The sequence below is a fragment of the Ochotona curzoniae genome, unplaced genomic scaffold (genome assembly GCF_017591425.1).
Source record: "Ochotona curzoniae isolate NIBS_2020 unplaced genomic scaffold, NIBS_Ocur_1.0 scaffold_2476, whole genome shotgun sequence".
Taxonomy (NCBI): domain Eukaryota; kingdom Metazoa; phylum Chordata; class Mammalia; order Lagomorpha; family Ochotonidae; genus Ochotona; species Ochotona curzoniae.
The window spans coordinates 24,845,279-24,867,880 of record NW_024467095.1 but is presented as its reverse complement, the minus strand read 5'-3'; the positions used below and the strand labels follow the sequence as shown (position 1 = coordinate 24,867,880).

The 22,602-nt window shown below is 39.5% G+C and overlaps 1 protein-coding gene across 1 annotated transcript in view; it reads right to left on the bottom strand.

The window, feature by feature from the left end:
- Positions 1–22,602, bottom strand: part of LOC121170719 (coiled-coil domain-containing protein 7-like) — a 126,163-nt gene that overhangs the window by 65,741 nt on the left and 37,820 nt on the right. The window contains exons 12-17 of the mRNA XM_041001958.1: positions 21,135–21,189; positions 18,859–18,924; positions 16,802–16,972; positions 12,830–12,867; positions 7,443–7,683; positions 6,357–6,408 (exon numbers count right to left, since the gene is read on the bottom strand). Coding sequence (XP_040857892.1) covers positions 6,357–6,408; positions 7,443–7,683; positions 12,830–12,867; positions 16,802–16,972; positions 18,859–18,924; positions 21,135–21,189 — 623 coding nt within the window. The remainder of the gene's footprint in view (positions 1–6,356; positions 6,409–7,442; positions 7,684–12,829; positions 12,868–16,801; positions 16,973–18,858; positions 18,925–21,134; positions 21,190–22,602) is intronic.

The following is a 22,602-nucleotide window of genomic DNA, read 5'->3' as shown; positions in this document are numbered from 1 at the left end:
ACTCATGCACTCCAAGGTCAGAACACACATCCAGTGATTTTCCCTGTAGTCAGGGTCTGAATCCAACAGTCTAACTGGGGAGTCTCCCAAGAAGCCTCACATGGAGTGACAACAGACATGACTCCTGTGTGCATCAGCCAGTGTAGAGTTAGGTTCAATCTGTCACCTGCACCCACCAAAGCTCATACTGGTGAACATACCTAGCTTATCGGTTCTGCCCCAGTCCCGTATGTTATGTAAACACAGCAACCCTACAACAGACCAAGACCTTACACATAGCAGTGGACACAGCAAGTCCTTACACACAGAAGGCACTGAAGCCTAGCCCAGCCCAGGCTGTCCCCAGACCTGACCCACACAAACACTGAAAGATGCTGCAGACTTGCCTAGCCTGGTCTGTCCCCAGCTCTGGCTCTTGTGCTTCCCAGTAGAATATATGGACTAGTACGGGAATACCCCAAGTTCCCTTAACATGCATGCTCCCAGTCCCTGATCTCATGCATACCAGTGGTGACAGCAGCCCTGCTTGACACAGTCTGCCCTTGCATGTGCCAGCATGCACTACAGCTTGGCTCAGCCTGGCCATTTTGTAACCCCAGGTCCTGTGAGTGTCAGGTGGGTCCCTGTCATGTGAGTTTTGTGGTCCAGACTGGCTCAGCCTGTCACTAACCCCAGCTCTCCATATAAGTCGGCAGGTGCTGCAGTCCCACAGAGATGAGCCCACAAGTCCCCTATGAAATCTGCCCTTAGATCTGGTTCTCTTACCTCCCGCTGGGTGCTGGGCCAAGACTGAAATGACCCAACCCCAGATCCAACACTGAGGAATGGGTCTTTAGGCCAAGCCTAGCCAGGAATGTCCTCCAGCCCCAGCTTTTTATATTTAATATGCTAGCAGATATTTGGAGATGCTATTTAGCACAGTCCGGGTGTCCCATGTGGGCAGCTGCCTTGGCCTGACCCAGACATGTCCTCTAAACTACTCCATTCCAGTCCCTTGCCTACTTGTCCCAACAGTGGACCAGTCTGTGAAAGACCACCAAAGCCATTCCTTTCCTGTCAAAGATGCCCTGTCAAAGATACATCCAAAGATCCCCTTCCCTAAGCAATCTGCACCCACCTCTTTGGGAGGTAGAGTAGCATGTCCCAGCCTTCCCCGAAAGAAAGAAAGAAAGAAAGGAAGGAAGGAAGGAAGGAAGGAAGGAAGGAAGAAAGAAAGAAAGAAAGAAAGAAAGAAAGAAAGAAAGAAAGAAAGAAAGAAAGAAAGAAAGAAAGAAAGAAAGAAAGAGGAAGGAAGGAAGGAAGGAAGGAAGGAAGGAAGGGAGAAAGAAAGAAAGAAAGAAAGAAAGAAAGAAAGAAAGAAAGAAAGAAAGAAAGAAAGAAAGAAAGAAAGAAAGAAAGAAAGAAAGAAAGAAAGAAAGAGAGAAAGAAAGAAAGAAAGGAAGGAAGAAAGAAACAAAGAAAGAAACAAAGAAAGAAAGAGAGAGAAAGGAAGGAAGGAAGGAAGAAAGGAAGGAAGGAAGAGAAAGAAAGAAAGAAAGAAAGAAAGAAAGAAAGAAAGAAAGAGAGAGAAAGGAAGGAAGGAAGAGAAAAAAAGAAAGAAAGAAAGAAAGAAAGAAAGAAAGAAAGAAAGAAAGAAAGAAAGAAAGAAAGAAAGAAAGAGGAAGGAAGGAAGGAAGGAAGGAAGGAAGGAAGGAAGGGAGAAAGAAAGAAAGAAAGAAAGAAAGAAAGAAAGAAAGAAAGAAAGAAAGAAAGAAAGAGGAAGGAAGGAAGAAAGAAACAAAGAAAGAAACAAAGAAAGAAAGAGAGAGAAAGGAAGGAAGGAAGAAAGGAAGGAAGGAAGAGAAAGAAAGAAAGAAAGAAACAAAGAAAGAAAGAGAGAGAAAGGAAGGAAGGAAGAGAAAAAAAGAAAGAAAGAAAGAAAGAAAGAAAGAAAGAAAGAAAGAAAGAAAGAAAGAAAGAAAGAAAGAAGGAAAGAAAGAAAGAGAGAGAGAGAGGGAGGAAGAAAGGAAGGAAGAAAGAAAGAAACAAAGAAAGAAACAAAGAAAGAGAGAGGAAGGAAGGAAGGAAGGAAGAAAGAAAGAAAGAAAGAAAGAAAGAAAGAAAGAAAGAAAGAAAGAAAGAAAGAAAGAAAGAAAGATTTAAAAAGAATAGGTAATTACACCAACCTGCCAGTGTAACTAACATAAATTTGGCATTGAACATGCACGGGATGCCTGCCAGCCTCTAGCTGCTTTCCTGTTGGCAGTGTGACACCTTTCTAAGTTGAAGGCAACCTAGGAGTTGCCTACAGCTGGGAGAATAAGTGCTCATTAAACTATTTCATTACCTCTGAGGACATAAATTTGCATGCAGAAAACTGATCAAAAGGATATTCAGTATTATACTTCAGGAGTTAGACTGAATAAAGAGACATGATCAGTTTCATGGCATGAAAATCAAGAAAGATAAACCAGAAAAAAATATATGATAACTTGCCAGGAAAACAGAAGGGTGACAGAGCTTTAGAACAGGAAGAAGCATTGGGTGAATACACTTCTCTAAGCATCCCTGTGGTTTTCTATTTATTTTGGAGAGAAAGTTAATGTCCACATTCCCCCAAAATAAAATAATATAAATATCAAGCAAAGTTGTAAGTGGGGGTCCAGCATGGTGGGCCCAGGAGCTAAAGTCCTCAGCTTGACCACACTGGGATCCCATATGGAAGCTAGTTCTAATCCCGGCAGCTCCACCTCCCATCCAGCTCCCTGCTTGTGGCCTGTGAAAGCAGTCAAGGATGGCCAAAAGCCTTGGGACCTGTACTTATATGGGAGACCCAGTAGAGCTCTTGCCTCCTGGCTTAAGATGGGCACAACTTCGGCCGTTGCGGTTACTTGGGAAGTGAATCATTGGACAGAAGATCTTCCTCTCTGTCTCTCCTCCTCTCTGTATATCGGACTTTGCAAGAAAAATAAGCAAATCTTAAAAAAAAAAAAAAAGAGGGACTTGCAATGAAACTACTGGACATAGCCAATAGGATGCTGGACTGTCTGACATTGTCTGTATCAACAATGTCAGGGCACACTGAAATAACAGACTGATGACTGCTTATGAAGGACTGTACTACTGTAATAATATGGGAAAAATCAGTTGGGTGAGTTGGGAATTTGGGGAGGGAGTGGGAAAATCCCAGACCCTATGGAATTGTACCATAAAATTCAAAATTTTTTAAAAAGGCAAAAAAAAGAAAGAATTAGCAAACAGATTACACACATAATCTATAGAAACCGGTCACGAGGACATTGACAACCTAAACAGATGAATAACTAGGACACATATTGAATTAGTAATGAATACCCTCCCATCAAAGTAAAGCCCTGGACAGGACAACTTCACTGCTGAATTCCAGCAAACCTTTCCTGAAGAATTAATTCCATTTATTCACTCCCCATTCAGAACTACGTAAAGGATGGCAATCTTCCCAAATTCCTTCTACTAAACCAACATCACCTTAATTCCTAAACCAGAGAAAGATGCTATGGATATACAGAGAGGAGGAGAGACAGAGAACTATGGACCAGTGTCCTGGATGAACACAGATGCAAAATGCTAGCCAATCAAATCCAACAACACATCAGAAAGATCATCCTCCCAGACTGGTTAGGATTTATCCCATGTAGGGATGGTTCAACAAAGCAAATCGGTAAATGTGATACACCACATCAACAAACTGAAGGAAAAATAATCACACGATTATTTCAATAGATGCAGAGACAGCATTCAATAAAACGCAACATTCCTTTATGTCAAAAACTTTAAGCAAACTAGGCATAGCAGATCATTCTTCAATACAATGAAGGTATTCTATGAAACACCCAATGCCAGCATCATAATAAATGGAGAAAAGCTAGAGGCATTTCCAGTAATACAAGGCAAGGATGTCCACTCCCACTACTGCTATTCAACAAAGTACTGGAAGCTGTAGCCAGAGCTATTGGAAAGAAAAAGAAATCCAAGGAATATAAATTAGAAAGGAAGAAGCTAAATTTTCCCTGTTGGTACATGACATGATTCTTTGTATAGGAGTACCAAAAGACTCAACTAGAGACTACTGGTACTCAGAAAAGAATTTGGCAAGGTCACGGAATACAAAACCAATGAACACAAATCAATATCCTTTCTTTTTTCCTTAAAGATTTATTTTTATTGCAAAGTCAGATATACAGAGAGGAAGAGCTTCTGTCCATTGATTCACTCCCCAGGTCTCTGCAATACCTGGAACGGAGCCAATCCAAAGCCAGGAGCTCAGAGCCTCTTCCAGATCTCTCACGCAGGTGCAGGGTCCCAAGGCTTTGGGCCATTCTGTTACTGCTTTCCCATGCCACAAGCAGGGAACTGGATGGGAAGCAGGGCCACTGGGATTAGAACAGGCACCCATATGGGATCCCAGCACATTCAAGGCAAGGACTTTAGCTGCTAGGTTACTGCACTGGAACCATCAATGTCCTTTTTATACACAAATAATTCAGATATTTTTATGCCTGAGGGAGAAACTGTAAGATCAGCTCAATTCACAATGGAGGAAAATATCTTAAATACTTTGAAATAAACGTAACCAAGGATGTGAAGGATCTTTACAACGAAAACTACACACATCTTTAAAGAAACAGAAGAAATCAAAACATGGAAAATCCTGATATATTGTAGAATGGTCGGATCAACATTATCAAAACATCCACATGATCAAATGCAAATTTACAGATTCAATGTGATTCCAATCAAAATTCCAATCACATTCTTCTCAGAGCAATACTAAAAGAGAATGGTCAATAAAGTGAAGAGAAAGCCAACAGACTGGAGGCCTCGTTAGCGCAGTAGGAAATATTCTTAAATTACACAACAGATGGAAGACTAGTATCTAGGATTCACAAATAACACCAGAAACTCAACACGAGCAAAACAACCAACTCATTTTAAAATGGAAAAAAGACATGAACAAATATTTTTCACCAAGTAAAATTCAACACACACAGGAAAAAAATGCTCATATTTATGTAGCTACCAGGGAAACACAAGTAGGAACCACAATGAGACTCCACACCACTTTAGTGAGAATACCCTACAAGCGGAAGTCATTAGACCATAACTGCTGACCAGGATAGGGTTAGCGGAATGTACACTAACCCACTGCTGGTGAGAATGCAAGTGCAACCATGATGGTTTTCTCAGAGAGCTGGAAATAGACCGTTCTGGAAATACAGTCTTTCTTTGTCCTAGCCAATCCACTCTTGGGAATACATGTAAACGAAATGAAACACGCATATGAGAGTTAACTACATCCCTATGTGTATAGCAATGCAATTCACAACAGTAAGGAATTGAATCAGCCCAGATTTCCATCAATAGATGAACAGATAAAGAAAATGTGGTACATTTACTCCATTGAATACTATTCGGCCATATGAAAAAAAAATGGAATCTTAAAATCGGCAACAAAATAAACTCAGCTGGAAATGATTAATGCCTAATAAAATAAGCCCATCCTCCAAAAATAAATACCCTATGTTCTCTCTGATAAGCAATGACCAATACACAGGGCACAAAAGACATAAACTCTACAAGGGAGATCAGCATACTGGGAAATAACAGATGTATTAGAGTACATGTCTTAATCCCAAGTAATAGTATGATTTCCAGATTTACTTTTAATTATATTTTTACATTACACTATTTTATTCCTTTTCCTATACTTGCCATGTCTTGATATATTTATATAAGAAAGTTAAGCTTGTGAAAGTTAAGTTATGTAAATATTAAAAATCAAATGTTTTTAATTAAAGAATTATTTTGGTGCTGTTGCTGCAGTTTAGTAAGCAAAGCACTGCCATGGCTCTTCATTTCAGTCTTGGATGCTCCACTTCTGATCCAGCTCCCTGCTATTGTGCCTGGGAAAGCAGTGGAAGATAAACCAAATCTTTGGGACCCTTCACCCATGTCAGAGATCCTGGCTCTAAATTGACCCATTCTGGTCATTCTGGCTACTTGCAGCAAGCACCAGTGGATGGAAAACCTCTCTGTTCCTCTCTGTTAGCTGAACCTTTCAAATAAACAATCTTAAACAAATTCACTATGACAAACAATATCATTCAATTGTGGCACAGCATCTTTGACACTAATATATTTGAAATAGACTTTTTTATAACAACATCATGGTAACCTTCCAAGTTAATTTTTTGTATGTTAGTATACTTATATCTTCTCTGATGATTATCTAATAAGTTATTTACATATATGTGAATGTTTTCAATATGTGAATGTTTTCAGTATGGTGGGGACATACAATCATTCACATTTCCTTTTACATAATAGAATCTTTTTACCTTGAGAGTCTTTTTTGTCCTTCTTTCGTAATTCCTCTTCTGAAACATCGACCTTAATAACAGATGTATTAATAAGTATTTTCAAATTATATATCTGACAGCACTATTTGCCTTCTTTTAGAGAGTGTGCTAGCTTTTATTCTCATCTATGATGTTACTACAGAATCACATTTCTGTAAATCATTTCCTTAATGTAACAAATTTTGAAATAAAAGAAAACGACAGATTTGAGAAGCACTTGGGACACTGGGAAGTTCTTTTAGGCCAATATTCTGATTTTTCTTAACAGTCATTAAAATCACAACTTGCCTCAATTTTTAGACAAATTCAAATAGTTTGCACAAACTACTATTATGGCGACACTGCAGCCATATCTAAGACAAAAACATGGACATAAGAGGGGATATTAAACATTTATACATACAACATAAAAACTATGCATGGATTTAAAATTTTTTTACAGCAAAATAAATCACTTTTAACGCCTTTTCCTATAAGCACTTGAAAACCCTTATTCATCTGGTATGTACAGTTTTTTCATATTTTCTATTTTCCCCAATATTTTGTCCTAGTAAGTCCCTAATGACATTCTTAAACAAAGGCAACTGTAATAATTTATCAGCATACTTTAAAAGCTTATGCAAAATGGAATTAAAATTGTCTATTTTTGAGTTAAACAATCTTGAAATCCAACCCAAAAGCCTATTGTGGAAGAATATAGACTTTGCTTTTTGTTTATGAAAATAAATATTTTTAATTCCATTTTCCATAAAATTTTTGAAGCATATTATAGGTTTTATTTGAAGACACATAAAGATAATGATTTTACCATCAACTTATTAGATAAAATGAGAACGTTGACAACTTTCCTTAATTTCATAAATCATATGCTTCTCACTGAAATTACAAATGTCCTAGGACATTTTCAAACCAAGGCTTCTGAAATCGTATCTCCCCACCTTCAGTGCAAAGGAGTTCATGTCAAAAACATACTTTGTATTATGTAAAATAAAGATGGATTGACACGTTTCCAATAGCATTTACTAGAGATATTGAAAAGTCTAGAATTCCAAGTAAACAGCACACCTGTGCATCCCCTGTACCAGGGGCAGTGGGTTCTGTGAAGGACAGCTTCACTCTCGTGCTGCCTGGAGGCAGTGCTTCGGTGGCCAGAAGCCCCTGTGAGTCTCGGGATCCTCTGCTGGATAAGTGGGCAGCACGTTTAGCAGCTGCAATTTCGAGGGGCATTTCCCACAGGCTATATCCTTCAGACCCCAAGTACTGCGACAGATTCGAAAGTGTGGAGTCAGCCCTTTCCTTCTCTGAGCTTCGGGGGGAGCAGAGGGGTAGAGCAGGGGATGATTTTTCATTAGTAACTGAAGAAGCATTTTCATCACCCATTAGGATATTAAGACATTGTTAGTTAATCAAGATACAAACAAGCTCAAAAACTTATATAATCTGAGATTTTAAAATACACACATAAAATCGGGTATTTCAATAAAATTAATCCATTATAATAGATACTCTAGGCCCTCCCAAGCCACAGTCCAAGAAAAATATGGTTGATTACTTTTCAGCCGAAATTATTTTCCATAATTCCCTTTCAGCATGAAAATAAGAACATCCCTCTAGTAGCTTTGGCACTAAAAGGTCACTGTCTGTCAAGGTCAACTTCAAGATCCATGCTTTTTTTTTTTTTTTTTTTTTTTGGTTTCTGGGTAAGAGGTATGTGTTGTCACATGGTCTGCCTTCAAGAGATTCCAGAACCCACAGGGTCATGATTCACCATTTTCATGTACAGCCTCACCTGGTGTTTGTGGTCTCAACATTCTAGTTTACACAGTGATCTAAATGGCCACAGGGCTTATGCTATGTACAAATAGTTTATGAAGCTATCCCAGTCTAATCAAATATAACAGTGTTGCAATTTCATTTGTAAACAGCTACACTTGCCTATAACTTATTGCAAGGAATCGGGAATAACTCACTTTGTTATCACAGAGGTGAAAGTTTTAAATACACTTTCACTTATCATATATGTGTTAGTTTAAGATGAATTTCACACATGAGTTTGGCTCATAAAAAGGAAGTAAAGTGGGAAAGACATTCCTGAGAAAAAATGTGTAAGGTGAATTGTGATCTAAAAATATCCATCTTGTAAAATGCGATGATGTGTTGTTAAATAAATTCCAGGAGAATGCCTTGGTTGCAGCAGTTGAGTGGCTGCTGGGAAAGCCACGTTTCACAATGAAGTGTCTTGGTTCAAGTCCAGCACTGCTTCCATGTGGCTCCCTACTCATGTATACCTTGGGAGGTCGCAAGAGATATCTCAAGTCAGTGGTCCCTGCCACAAGTATGGAAACCTGGTTCACTTGTATGCATCTAGGACAAAGTCAGTGGTTGGGTGGTGATTTGTCTGTGTCATTTTGCTTCTCTCTGCCTTTCAAATAAAATGAAATTTAAAAGATGTTTAAAAACAGATTGAAATATTACAGAGTAGCAGATATGTGGCTTTATATAAATCATAAATCTCATCTTCAAATTCAGTGTCAGCTGTGAGCTGAAGTAGGACCCTCTGCAGGCTGTTTTGAACAGGAGAGGGAATGAGGAAAGAGGGAAAAGAAGAGAGACAAGAGACTCAACAACAGGGAAGAGATCTTCCATCTGGTACTTCATGCCAAACATGGCCAGGTCTAAGGCAGGCTAAGCCAGGACCAGGATCTCATGGAAACCACACAGGAGGGAGGGACCCAAAGCTCGCACACCCCCCACCGCCTTCCTAATGCATCAGTAGGAAGCCAGAATAATAGAGGGGTGTCACTCTGACAGCGGAAGCCAGTGTCACAAGTCTCAGCTTAAAATGCCCTGCCCACAATGCCAGCACCCAGGCAAACAGAAAGCCAATCCTGGACAACTGCCCAAACTATCATGCTATTTCTTTGTTGTCCCTAACACCTTGATTTGGGGAAACATTTCTAAACATCATCCATTCCCAAAACTGTCAATAGAAGTCTGACCTATATCCTCTCCCCTTAAGGAAAAAAAATCAGAAACAAAAACTTCAACAACAGTATCAACATATATGCACTGAAGTTTTAATTCTAAACACAAATATGGAGAGGAGAAAAATCGGATATATGCATCTGCAATAATAGAGACATGAAATGCATTTCTACACACAAAAAATGCAAAATGACCTAGGCACAAAGCTGGCATTAGAAAATACTCCTGACATTAGCTTTATCAAAAGTTTCAACATAGGGAGTATAATGTGAAAGTAAGTAGGTATTTGGAGTAGATGCTGCCAGGATACCTGAATCCGAAATCAAAGCTGTTGGCCTGCACCTTTTCCCGGCCTGCCTATGGTGGTTATTTGGGGAGGAACAAACAGATAGGAGATATCTTTCTGTCTCTCTATTCCTGTCTTATGTGTGTCTTTCAAATAAATAAATATTCTTAAAGCTACAAATATTTGATTATTCTGAAGGATTACAATTGTCATTGGTCAAAAATCTTCACCGTGACTAGTTTTCAATTCCTCAAGTAATGGGGAAATTTCACGGGTAAAGAGTATTTAGTAAAATTCAGAAGACTAAAAGGCCTGTTAAAAGGCTGGAAACTGTTTCACCTGGAAAGTAGGCTGACAAGCTGATTTATAGTCTGTGAATGTGCAAATAACTCACACTGCCCATGTCACCTTGCTGTGCCTACATCTGCCAACACTGTCAGTGCAGAAATTGTTAGAAACAGGACCTAAACTGCAAGGGCGTCATGTAGGTCAAAGGAGTATTGCGTTAATATTTATAATGCCCGAGGAAAAAAAAAAACAAAACAAAATCCCTGTGCTTATGGAACACTGGAGAGAAGCAGGACCCCTCAGAACAAGATGGTCCCTCTTCCTGGGATGCCCGAGTCCCTCAGAGCACACTGAATTCAAACTGACTCAGCGGTGGGGACAAGAAGCCTGCAGGGAGAGCCTGCTCCTGCCCTGTGCATGTGGGACACCTGCAGACTTCAGCAGCTATAGGCACTTGGACTTCAGAACAGTGCTCAGCCTCATCGGCATCCGTCAGCCTGGACAGGGAACCTACGGATGATGGCCTCAGAGGAGGTGGTGGGGGCATTCACAGAGCCCCACTCACCTGTTCTGCCTGAGGAACCAGCGTACTTCCAATCGTGGTGCCTGCGTTCCTGGGCTTACGGTTCTTGTGAGTGTGTGTGGTCAGGCAGCCTCAGACTCGTGGCCAGGTAAGAACTGTGCCTGAACTGGTAACTTAGGCCAGATTAAAGAAAAACAAAAGGTCACGCAGGCAATTGAGGTGAAAGCTACACTGGCTTGAGTCTAACAACATTATGCTTGCCAGCTTGCTTTCCATTTCTTGAAATGCGAAAATACCTAAAGAAATGTTTTCTTATGCCTTCTCGGGATGCTGACGGCCTGGGAACAGCAGTGGAGGAGGTTTCAAGTGTTTGAGCCCCCTGTCACCCACGTGGGAGACCTTGATGAAGCCAGGCTAAGTCCAAACCACTGGAACCACCTGGGTGAGTGAGCCAGTAGACCCAAGAACTCTCTGACAGTTTCTCTCTAACTTTGACTTTCAGAAAAATAAACTTTTCAAAATAAAAGAGAGCTAAAGAATAAGCATTTATGCCCAATTACTTTGAATTCTAATGATGCAATTCCAATCAAAGAAATACTCACCTGATTTACTTTATTAGACATCAACCAAACTTAGAATCTGCTACTCTCAGTAACACATCTGGCTTGATCCTACTTGTATCGACCACACCGGTTTTCATGTCAGTTATAAAGTGTGAATGGCACAGCTGTTTGCATCTCACAAAGTTGAACTTTGATGAGTCAGCTATTTGCATTATCCATGTGCACAATCACGCATGCACACACACATGCACACTCACACACAGATGTCGAGTGAATCAGCAAAAGTAAGAGGCAAAGTGTTTTCAGTTTATTTTTTTTTTTAAAGATTGATCTATTTTTGTGGAAAGGCAGATGTACAGAGAGGAGGAGAGAGAGGAAGATCTTCCATCTGATGGTTCATTCCCCAAGCAGCCGCAACGGCCAGAGGTGCGCTAATCCCAAATCAGGAGCCAGGAGCTCTTCCTCTGGGTCTCCCACGCGGGTGCAGGGTCCCAAGGCTTTGGGCCATCCTCAGCTGCTTTCCCAGGCCACAAGCAGGGAGCTGGATGCAAAGCAGGACTGCGAGGATTGGAATCAGCGCCCATATGGGAGCCTGGCACATGCAAGGCGAGGACTTTAACCACTATGCTATTGCGCTGGGTCCTTTTTCAGCTCATTTTGTGTGTAAAATGAGTTATCATCAAGGTGCATGACCTTGATGATAACTCAAAATAAGGGTAGGTTTCTCACTATCTGAAACTAGTTCGTAGAAAATAAAAAGTGTTTATATATATGACATGTTTAATTTTAATTCTGATTTTTTATTTCATCCAAACCTTTTAAGATTTGACATCTAATTTCCGACATTATCTTTTTATAATTACATTCATGGAACCCGGTGTGCTAGCCTATCAGCTGAAATCCTCACCTTGCATGCTCCAGGATCCCATATGGGCACCGGTTTGTGTCTCAACTGCTGCACTTCCCACCGAACTTCCTGCTTGTGGCCTGGGAAAGTAGTAACAGGATGGCCCAAAGCCTTGGGAACCCAAAGAAACTCCTGGCTCCTGGCTTCAGATCGGCTCAGCTCCAGCCACTGGGGCGATTTGAAGCATGAACCTGAAGACAGATTTTCTCTGTCTCTCCTCTTTGTAAATCTGACTTTCCGATAAAAATAAATCTTTCAGGATGACATTCATAGACTGACATTGTAGTGAGCTGGCTCAGTAGTGACTTATGAGCCCAGCATCTCCCAGAGCACTGGTTTGAGCCTTGGGTACTGTGTTTCTGATCTAACTTCCTGTTCCTGAACTGGGAAGATGACCCAATACTTGGTTCCCTGTTTACTCCTAGGGAGATCCAGAGAGAATCCCAGGCTCTTAGATTCAGACAGTGCAGTCCTGGAGGTTGATGGATGTGAGCAGTGACTCAGAAGTGGAATATCTATTTCTCTGTTACTTTGCCTTTCAATTAAATAAACTATTTGAGCTGGCATCATGGTACAACTAGTCAACCTGCAACACTGGATGTGGATGGAATTCCTCTCTCTCTCTCTCAATCTCTCTCTCTCTCTCTCTCTCTCTCTCCCTCTCTCTTCCCCACCTCCCCTTCTCTGTGTGTGGGGTGTGTGTGTTCCATGTGCATTTCGCCCTTGCTCCTTTCAGTCCTCCTTATCTATAACTGTTTTAAGTAAAATCAGTTTTAAAAGTTCAATATTATATGCAGACATTGAACAGCAAATTTCATGATGCTAGATTGAGAAGGGTAATTATACCAGTCAAGTATGTGAAATGATAAAATTATAAAAAGCCAACTTTTAATGTCCTACCTTTCTCCAATTGATCTTCTAAATTCACCTGCTGTTATCTATAATAAACATAATAATAAGATTAAATATGCCAAGTATGAATATAAAATGTTTTAATCATTCAGAAAAATAACTCAAAATATTGTTTCAACATAAAAATTTTAAGAGATTAACATATCAAAAAAAAACCCAGAAATTATATTTTGATAATAGAAGTGACAGAAGAGGATCAAGTTCCAAAGGTGTATTTCCTCCCTAAAAGGAAAGAAGATTTTATGCTTGTGATAAAAAAATAATTTTAAACTTACTTAGGGACAGGTATTGAGGCACAGAATTTTAAGCTTCTGCTTAGGACATCCACATCTCAGGACAGAGCTTCCGAGGTCAACTACCACTTGGACTTCTGATCCAACTTCCTGCTAATGTGCACTCCGTGAGACAGGAGTTCATAGCACAATGACATGGGAGACAGATGGAGCTCCTGGCTCCTGGCTGCAGCCTAATCCACAGCACCCTCTGTGTGTCCCCCACATCCGTCATGAGCTTGTGCGTCAAATTCAAAAGCAAATACAATTTAAATAAAAAGGTAATTCATTCCTTAAATACGCTGTCTCTTTTGATATACCAAAGTTGCACATAATCCATCATGAACCAAATATTTCAAACACATATACATTGTATACTGTCCAGAGAAAGGTAAGCACACATATTTATTAGAACACATATCATTTCTTTATTTTGAAAATACCCCAAATCCTTTCTCCTAGCTTTTAAAAAAAACATTCAACTCTATATACAACAGCAAAAGTTTAATCTTTTAAAATGATTAATTTGGATAGGAACAGAAATATACATTGTATTATCCTAATATGATCCTCTTTTGGGGAATTAACAACATTTTTAAGGAATACTAAAATGCACAAAATGTGAATTTTTTTCATGTAAATTTAGAAAAATTTTTCAAACTTACTTTTAAATTTATTTTTCCACATATATTTACTGAAGTGTGTGATCAAGAATGGTAGATACTGTGCTATTCACAATATAATTTATTAATTAAGATATTTCCTTATCATGTAACTGCTATTCTTTTTATCCTAGTCCTAAATTTCACCTCAGTTTTCCCCATAGAGAGATCAGCTGGCTTTTTTCTTACCAGTCTGAAGAAAAAAACTTAAAGATATCTGTAAAACTAGCTTTATTTATTTTTAGTTTTTATGACACAGTTCCATGGCTCAAGGATTTCCCCTCCTACCACCCTCCTGTTCACTCTGCCCCCACCGTTTCCAACTATATCATTACAATTGTATTGTCCTTCAAAAACATTCACAAGGTCATCATTCTATTTAAATGTATCATGTTGTTGTAGGTAGAGATGACGGTAGAAAGTCAAGCATCCTATTGTCAAGGTACATTTAACAGCTTCATTGGGGGTCCATCTTTTATTCTGGAGTAGAGATACATACTGCAATGTATCTTCACTTCTCGACATGCCAGTCTCCCTTACACACTTTCTCTAGGCATATATGTATACATATATATAGATACATATGTGTGTGTGTGTGTGTCTGTGTGTGTGTGCTTATGCCAATGGTCCTGATAGCTTCTTTCTGTAATTGTGGGATGACTTAGGTAACTACACCCTCTTCTAAGAAAGACACAAATGAAACAGTATATCCAGAATTAAGTCCCATTCATGAACACTTCCCAGTCTTGCCACATCTCTGTCTTTGCCTTTGTTGTGCACCCCTCCACCTCAGTCTTTCCACATCTCGCCATGCCTCACTGCCAAGTTCTACGTTTCCTTATGAAGAGCCACTATGGTAAGATCTCAAACCAAAAGCTAGCAAAGAGGAAAAGATCTGAGACCGCAGGTGGGATGGAAAGTACATGTTTATAAAGTAAATGTACACATGGCGCTTGGCCCTGTGGGCCATTTATTCGAGGTTTTATTTTCGCCCCGTCAGGTTCTTCAGCCCTGATACAACTGTTAACAAGTTGCTTTTTTCAGAGAAGAAGCAAGTCATCACTCAGGACGGGCTGAGTGCTCCAGGAGAGCTGTGGGATGGACGGTTGCTGACATCCTATCCTACAGTGATCACAAGGCCAGGAATCTGCAGGAACACAGCAAAGAAGGAGAAACACAAAGGGCATGACTAAACGCCCATGCCCACACTCAGTGTCTCTTTCAAAGCAGCTTCCCCAAGCCAAGTAGAGAGGTAATTTCAATCAGGAGTCCTCACATTGTTGGCCAGGCTGTACAAACTATGCTCTCTCCCCTATATTCACTCCAGGCTAGTCTCTGTGCTGGTCTGTCAATAATCCAGGAATAATTTGTTAGGCAGTAAAAGAGAATCAGCATCACATGTTTTGTGATGCACTCATTTTTCAATTAGATGAATTTTGTGAAATGAGGAAGAAATAGCAAGAAATCTGAAAATGATAATATACTTCACACATCAAATATAGGCAATGTGCATATGCATAACTGGCCAGGTATCATAGCCTGGGGAAAATCAAATGAGGCTGGGGTCTCAGAAATGGAGATGGTCACAGGAAGCTATAAATTATAATTAGGAATTTGCACTTCATCTATAAATAATCAGAAATCAGGAAAGATCACATGGACAGATAAGAAAGTTTTGAAACTGACTCCAGGGTGGAGATTGGACGGAATGGGATCAATTAGAGTCCTGGTGGCACCTTGACCAAGGGCACTGATAGTAAAACTGAGAAAGGTAGGTAAAGTTTGTTCATTCCTAGTTGGATTGATGTAAGAATAATCCCAGAGTTTCCAGCATCAGCAGTTAGGTAGGTGAGTTTGCAAGGAGACTGAGTCCTTGGGGAGAAAAGGAGACTTGGAGGAAAGCAATCCATTCATTTCAGCACATAATGAATTCTGGATTCTTGTTTAAGAAGAAAAAGTCAGTATTGACGAAGCATAGCACTGGGAACAAGAAGATGTCTGGGTTAGAGAAACGAGATATGGCAATGAGAGCCACAAAGGTATGTGCGCTCACAAGAAGTAGGTAGAATACAAACAGAATCCAAAATAGAGAACTCCGAGAAATTTCAAGTTCAAGGATGCTCAGATCCAGTGGCCAAAGAGAAATCACGAGATAAATATAAAGAAGACGAAATGGTAATTGTGTTTTTCCTAAACAAATCATGGACTGTATTCAAAGGAATTGGTGAGCATGGCAAATTGCTGCTGAGGAAAGCCTAACTGAAACAGCACCAAGTCGGCTCCCTGTGCCTTGGCACAAGTTCAGAGACACTCATGGAAAGATTACTGGTAACTCAAGAATGACTGTCCGGTATGTACCAGAGGCGGTTGGAATCAACAACTGCCCTGCCATCTTCAGCGATTTTTTTTTTTTTTACTATTTACCAGGGTGAACCTGAACAAATGGCATCATGTGCACAGCCCACGCAAATAAGCTTGTAGCTTGCAGATGTTTAACTGTTTAAAAAGTGATAAGCAGGATACATGTGAGATTAGGCATGTACTGCTGTATATATAAATCACTAAAAATTAGAATTTCTTGCCCAGGTGAAAACAGCACGTAATAAAGGTAGTAAGGTAATAAAGTTATTTTCTCTGCTCAGCTTCTCCTATTTAATCTGGTGTCTACATTTAAGCTACTACATGATAACCTTAACTTTGGATTTAGGGGAAAAAAGTGCTGAGAAACACAAAACAATAAAGCTATCTACAAAATGAGGTTCAAATGCAGCTGTATAAATAAAGAACCTATCATCAGACATGATTTTACAGCTAGAAAAGATCTGTATTTGAAATCTGATTCAACATTACTAACTGGATGTTACACTGTTTAATTTAAAGCAAAGTCTTCAAGAGAATATTGAAGTAACAGTCCCAGAAGGCAAAATTAAACAGAAAAACACAGGCACTTGAATATGTATACACACATACGCATTCTTACAGCCACAGTCCTGTCTCCACTGCTCCCATTCTGATTTCTCGCTTACCTCTGGATATCTGTGGATGTCATCACTGCTCCTCCGTCCTAACATTAATTTTCCTCCTCTTTTCTCGACTGAGTCTTCACCTTTCATTTTTATTTTTCCCCTTTCCAATATTGCCTTGGTTTTCTGCTGATTGAGGAAATTGTCCAGTTGATGTTTAGCTCTTTCAGCTTCCTGTTTGTGAATAAGTACCAGTTACCAAGGGTTTTCAGGACATTTTTCCTGCCAGTATTACAAACTTCAGGAACTTGTAGATGGTTATATCCATATAATTCTCAACTTTTATTTTCCTAAGCTGGCAGAAACTAAGGCAAACTATTGGCATAATAAATAATTTAAAAGCTCCACAACTTAGACTAGGCACGGGAGCCTAGTGACTGAAGTCCATGCCTTCCATGTGCTGGAATCCCATATGGGCGCTGGTTCTAATCCCGGCAACTCCACTTCCCATCCAGCTCCCTGCTGTGGCTTGGGAAAGCAGTCGAGGATGACCCAAAGCCTTGGGATCCTGCACCCATGCGGGGGACCTGGAAGAAGCTCCTGGCTCCTGGCTTCAGGTTAGCTTAGCTCTGGCTGCTTTTGCCACTTGGCGAATGAGCCAGCAGACAAAGATCTTTGCCTCTCCTTCTCTCTGTAAACCTGCCCTTCCAATAAAAACGAATCTTAAAAAAAAAAAAAAATACCCACTTATCTCTTTGTCTAATATTTTTATCATAAAAAAGTTTTTTGACTTTAGAAACGGCCAAACTCAAGAGTGTTCCGTCCAGCACATTAGTTCTGGGAAGCTTCACGCTAGCAAGGACCACGCACAGCCTCTCAGCACTTCTAACATGTAGGAGTCACCAAATACTTCTGGATCACAGATCAATCTGGAGCAAGACTCAGGACATCATAGCAAGAGAAGAAGTTATCACAGTTTTCCAATCGTTTACTTAGTAGCACTACTTTAGATTTTTATGAAATTATTAATAAGTTTACAAAATATTAAATCAATATATTCCTTGGAATCTGTTTTTGGACTTCTCCTGTAGTATTATATTATACAATGATTTGGGAATGAATGAACCTTTATTCTATTTTATTCTATTCTTCTATATGATCACCAGTTCTTGCCTCATTTTATCATTTTATCTTAGGATAATTTTGTTAAATTGAAAAACAAGTCCATCTACAAACTAAAACTAAATTTCTTCAATTTTGTGTTTCAGTTCTGGAAAACTGAAGTAGTGGCAAAACTAGGCCTTCAAAGCTTCAACTGTGAATGTATATTTTTTTTCACCACTCATCTATATTCTTTGGTAAAGTATTATTTTTTCACAGAAAACTTCTTGCTTCTATTATATATACTAAAATCAATTGGCTGCCAATGGCTGGAAATGAGCCAATCCAAAGCCAGGAGCCAGGAGCCTCCTCCAGGTTTTCCACATGGGTGCAGGGTCCCAAGGCCATCCTCTACCATTTTCCTAAGCCACAAGCAGGGAGCTGGAAGGGAAGTGGAGCAGCTGGGACACAAACCAGCACCCAATGGGACTCCAGCATATGTAAGGCGAGGACTTCAGTCACTAGTCTACCATGCCAGGCCCGACAGCACTTTCTTATTTTCAATTTTAAAACCTACTTTGCTTCCACTCACCTTATAAAACTATACCACCAATACTCTGTTGATCATAATTTTTACCAAAAAAAAATCAAAAGGTTCAACTTTGTCCATACACTTATGGAAATGCTTGTAGCTTCATTTCTTTTTGCTGTTCAACTAGAATTTGAAAACAACGATGTAAACCAGCATTCCCGTTTAGCTTACTTTAACTGGAATGCCTACAGTATTTTTAAAGAACATGAACAATTTGAAATGGGCTCCTTTTATACGATTAAGAAAGCTAGTTTCTTGCTAGCTTACTATTTCAGACAAGAGTAATTGTTTCATTAATTCATTTCTACTACATAAGACAAACAATTTAAACAGTATAATATAAACACAATTAGTCAACATTATCCACATAATATTCTGTGAGCCTTTTTTTTCCTCTGTTAACTTTAAACAACATGGCATGCTTTACCTCCAAGGCCACTTTCAGTTTTTCCCAAAGGATTCTATTCTCAGATTCCAGATTACCTGCTAATTTCTAGAAAATTAAGAGAGAGAGAAATATCATTTTATATGTATGCTTATGGTGACTTTTCTAATCTAGACAGCCACGATGATGACTGGAGCGTAAGCATCTAACTACACAGTTCTCACCTATGAGGATGGGTATTACTTGGCATACAGATTCCTGTTAAATATTTCATGTCCCCTTTTCTCTAGGTCTCACACATTTATTTTTAAAGATTTATTTATTTAGTTAGTTGCTCTGAAGCCTGGAACTGCTTCTGGGTCTTCCATGTGGGCGCAGGGTCCTGAGGCCGTGGGCTGTCCTCCACTGCTTTTCCAGACCACAGTCAGGAAGCTGGGTGGAAGGCGGGGCAGCCAGGAAATGAATCTGCACCCACATGTAGGATCCTGGTATATGCAAGGCACTCAGCTTCCACACCAGGCCCTAACTCTCACACATTTGAATAGAAACATTTCAAGTCTTACTAGAAACATCTAGTCTTAGAGAAATACCCTTATTTTTGATTGTGATAATTAGTACATTCTAAAAATAAAAAAGTCTTAAGAGGTTTCTGTCGGATGGAAGACAGTTTTAAGCTCTGCTTCCATCACGGCTGATCACGTGACCACCAACACTTCAGGCCAAAGCCCAAATACCAACTCACTACCAAAAGTAGTGAGGTTCTCACAGGAAAGTATCGTGGGTAAGACCCCTTTATAGAAAAGCCTTCTGTCGGGCCCAGTGCAGTAGCCTAGCAGCTAAAGTCCTCACCTTGCACATGCCAACATCCTATACGGCTGCTGGTTTTAATCCCAGATGACCCACTTCCCATCCAGCTCCCTGCTTGTGGCCTGGGAAAGCAGTCAAGGACTGCCCAAAGCTTTGGGACATTGCACCTGTGTAGGAGACCATGAAGAAGCTCCTGGCTCCTGATGTCAGATTGGCTCAGCTCGGGCCATTGAGGCCACTTGGGGAGTGAATCAGCAGATTGAAGATCTTCCTCTCTGTCTCTCCTCCTCTCTGTATATTTGACTTTCCAATAAAAATAATATTTAAAAAGATTAGAAAAGCCCTCTCTGGGACAATTTCATTGCTGATGGACAGCTTGAATCTTTACAACTTAAATCGAAGGACAGAGTTCAGCAGCAGCACAGCCCCTGGAGAGGCCCAGGGGAAGACAGAGAAGCCACAGAGGCCGATATCACAGCTGTGACATCAACACAGTTGCCATGTCCAGCCTCCTAATGCACTGAAAATGTGAAGTTTCAAGCCACTAAATGTATTGTGACTTGTACAAATAGAAAAGTTCATAAACTGTAATTTTATGCACAGTAAAACCATGACAATTTTTTTTCCTGTGTTTATTTTATCTAGTTTAATCACTTGGGCAAATATACCATTTAACTGCATCATTCAAGGAAATGCTCTCAGCAAATTAAATTATTTTAGAGTTACTTGTATATCTCTTTCATTGCATTCCCTCCGCCCCCCGCCCCGCCAAATGACCTCTGTAGTTTATAATTTCTGGAGAACTTTTACTTGATTACTCAGACTTTTATACCTTTTTTATATAGATGAGTTACTTTTAAATAGCCTAATTTTAGTTTTTTGAATGGTACACAAAGGGATGAAGAGAAGTCTTCCATCTATGGGTTCACTTACTTGAGTACCAAATCAGGAGTCAGTAAGTGAATCAGGTCTCCCATCTGAGGGGCAGGGACAGAAGCACTTGCCCCGTCACAGCTGCCACCAGGGTGTGCATCAATGGAAAGCTGGAATTATGACAACTGTGACTTGAACCCAGGCTCTCTAACATGGGATGCAGGCAACTTCTCTCTTATGCCAAACCTGTCACCGCTTCCCAAACCAGTGAGCTTCTGTTTCACCTATTTTCGTGACAGAAGACATTAGAAAATAGATCCAACTGAAAAAATAAATCCAAATAGAATAAGGGCACTTATCCCCAGACACATAATTAGTGAGTTCCTAAAGTGATTTCCAATAATGTTTTTTCTTGCATGATATTGGTTGAGCAAACCATAACTTTCGTGATCTTGGTGCGATATCAATATGCCTGCTTTTATCATTTTATTTTCTGACATCTGTGTAATTTGTGTAATATGTGTAATGTATGTATTATCAATGAACAATTTAAAAATTAGTAATAAAAGTAGAGGAGGAGAAAAAATTACAGAACACCAGTCAATCTTATAGGTGCCTAGAAAGCACATGTCTCTTACCTGAACATTTTGAAAATCTTCTTTCATTTTCAACTGTTTTGTGGCACCCATCTTCCTATAATTAAAATTCATCAGTTAATTAATAAACAGTGGAGGCTTCTGAAGCTAGCAACATCAAAACCGTACAATGAAAATACAAAAAAAAAAAAAACAAAAGCAAAAAAACCCTGACACTTGCAACATGCATTGGCCACCTTTTCTTCACTGATCATTTCTTAAATCTTCTATATCAAACACCAAAGTCATTCTACAAATTTCTTTTTAGAATTTAAGGAACTCAATATAGAGTGGCTTTACATTTACATTTACATCTTTTGATACTAGGATTTGACCAAGAATATTCAAAATTCAGGAACTGCTTACCAAACTATCATTTTATGCTACAGTTCCATAGGTGCTGGAATTTCCCTTACCCCCTCCCCAAGTTCTCTCCCCCACCCAGTGAGTTCCCCTCTATTACTACTATAGTATAATTCTTCATAAGTAGTCACATGTCCATCATTGCAGGCATGAACAGTGGCAAAGAGCCAAGCATCCTATTGTCAAGATACAGTAAAGAGTTTCATTGGGAGTCCATCTTTGATCTGGAAGTAGAGATGCATACTGCATTGCATCTTCATATTTGGATATGATCATCCCCATTACACAGTTACGGTATATCCCCTTAATGAAATGAAAAGCCACAACACAAACTCAACAACAGAAAGAAAAGAAGAAATTACAATGCCATGAAGTTAAATAACATGCTTCTGAATGACTAATGTGTCACTAAGGAAATGAAAGAGAAAATTAAGAATTTTCTTGAAGAATATGCTACTGTATTATTACTTATGAGTCACTGAATAATTTAATGGGAAAGAAAGTGTTTTGAAGTGATGAAACTACATTAAAAAAACATCAAAATAGTTTCTGTTGATCTTTGCTGCTGAGTTATGTCTTTTGTATGCAACAAATAGATGGGTTTTGGTTTTCTTTGATCCTGTATGCTAATCTATGACATTTGATTGATGGGTTTTGTCCATTTACATTCAGGGCTAACATGAATGTGTTGTAATTTTGTCCTGTCATTTTATCAATGGGTTGTTCATTGATTTATTCTCCTGTTGTCATTTTACTGAGATAGTCTTCACATTTTCCTTAGGTTTTGGTGAGTGCTATTCCTCTTCTCTATCAAGAGAATGTCTTTAAGTATCATTTGTACAGCAGGTCTAGCAGAGGAGTATTCTTTTAACTTTTCTTTACTGTGGAAGAATTTTATTTTGTATTTAAAGAATCTTAGCTGTGTCACCCAGAGGTCTACAGTTTGATTTTACTTATTGTGGTTGGTACGTGGCTCTTTGTTTGTAGTCACTTCCAGTGAGTTCCAGGTCTGGGTTCTTATGTTAGAGTTCTATCGTGGTCTCTGTAGCCCCAGCTCCTGGCTCACTACTCTCTGCCTCCTGATGCCATGCTGAGACTGCACTATTGT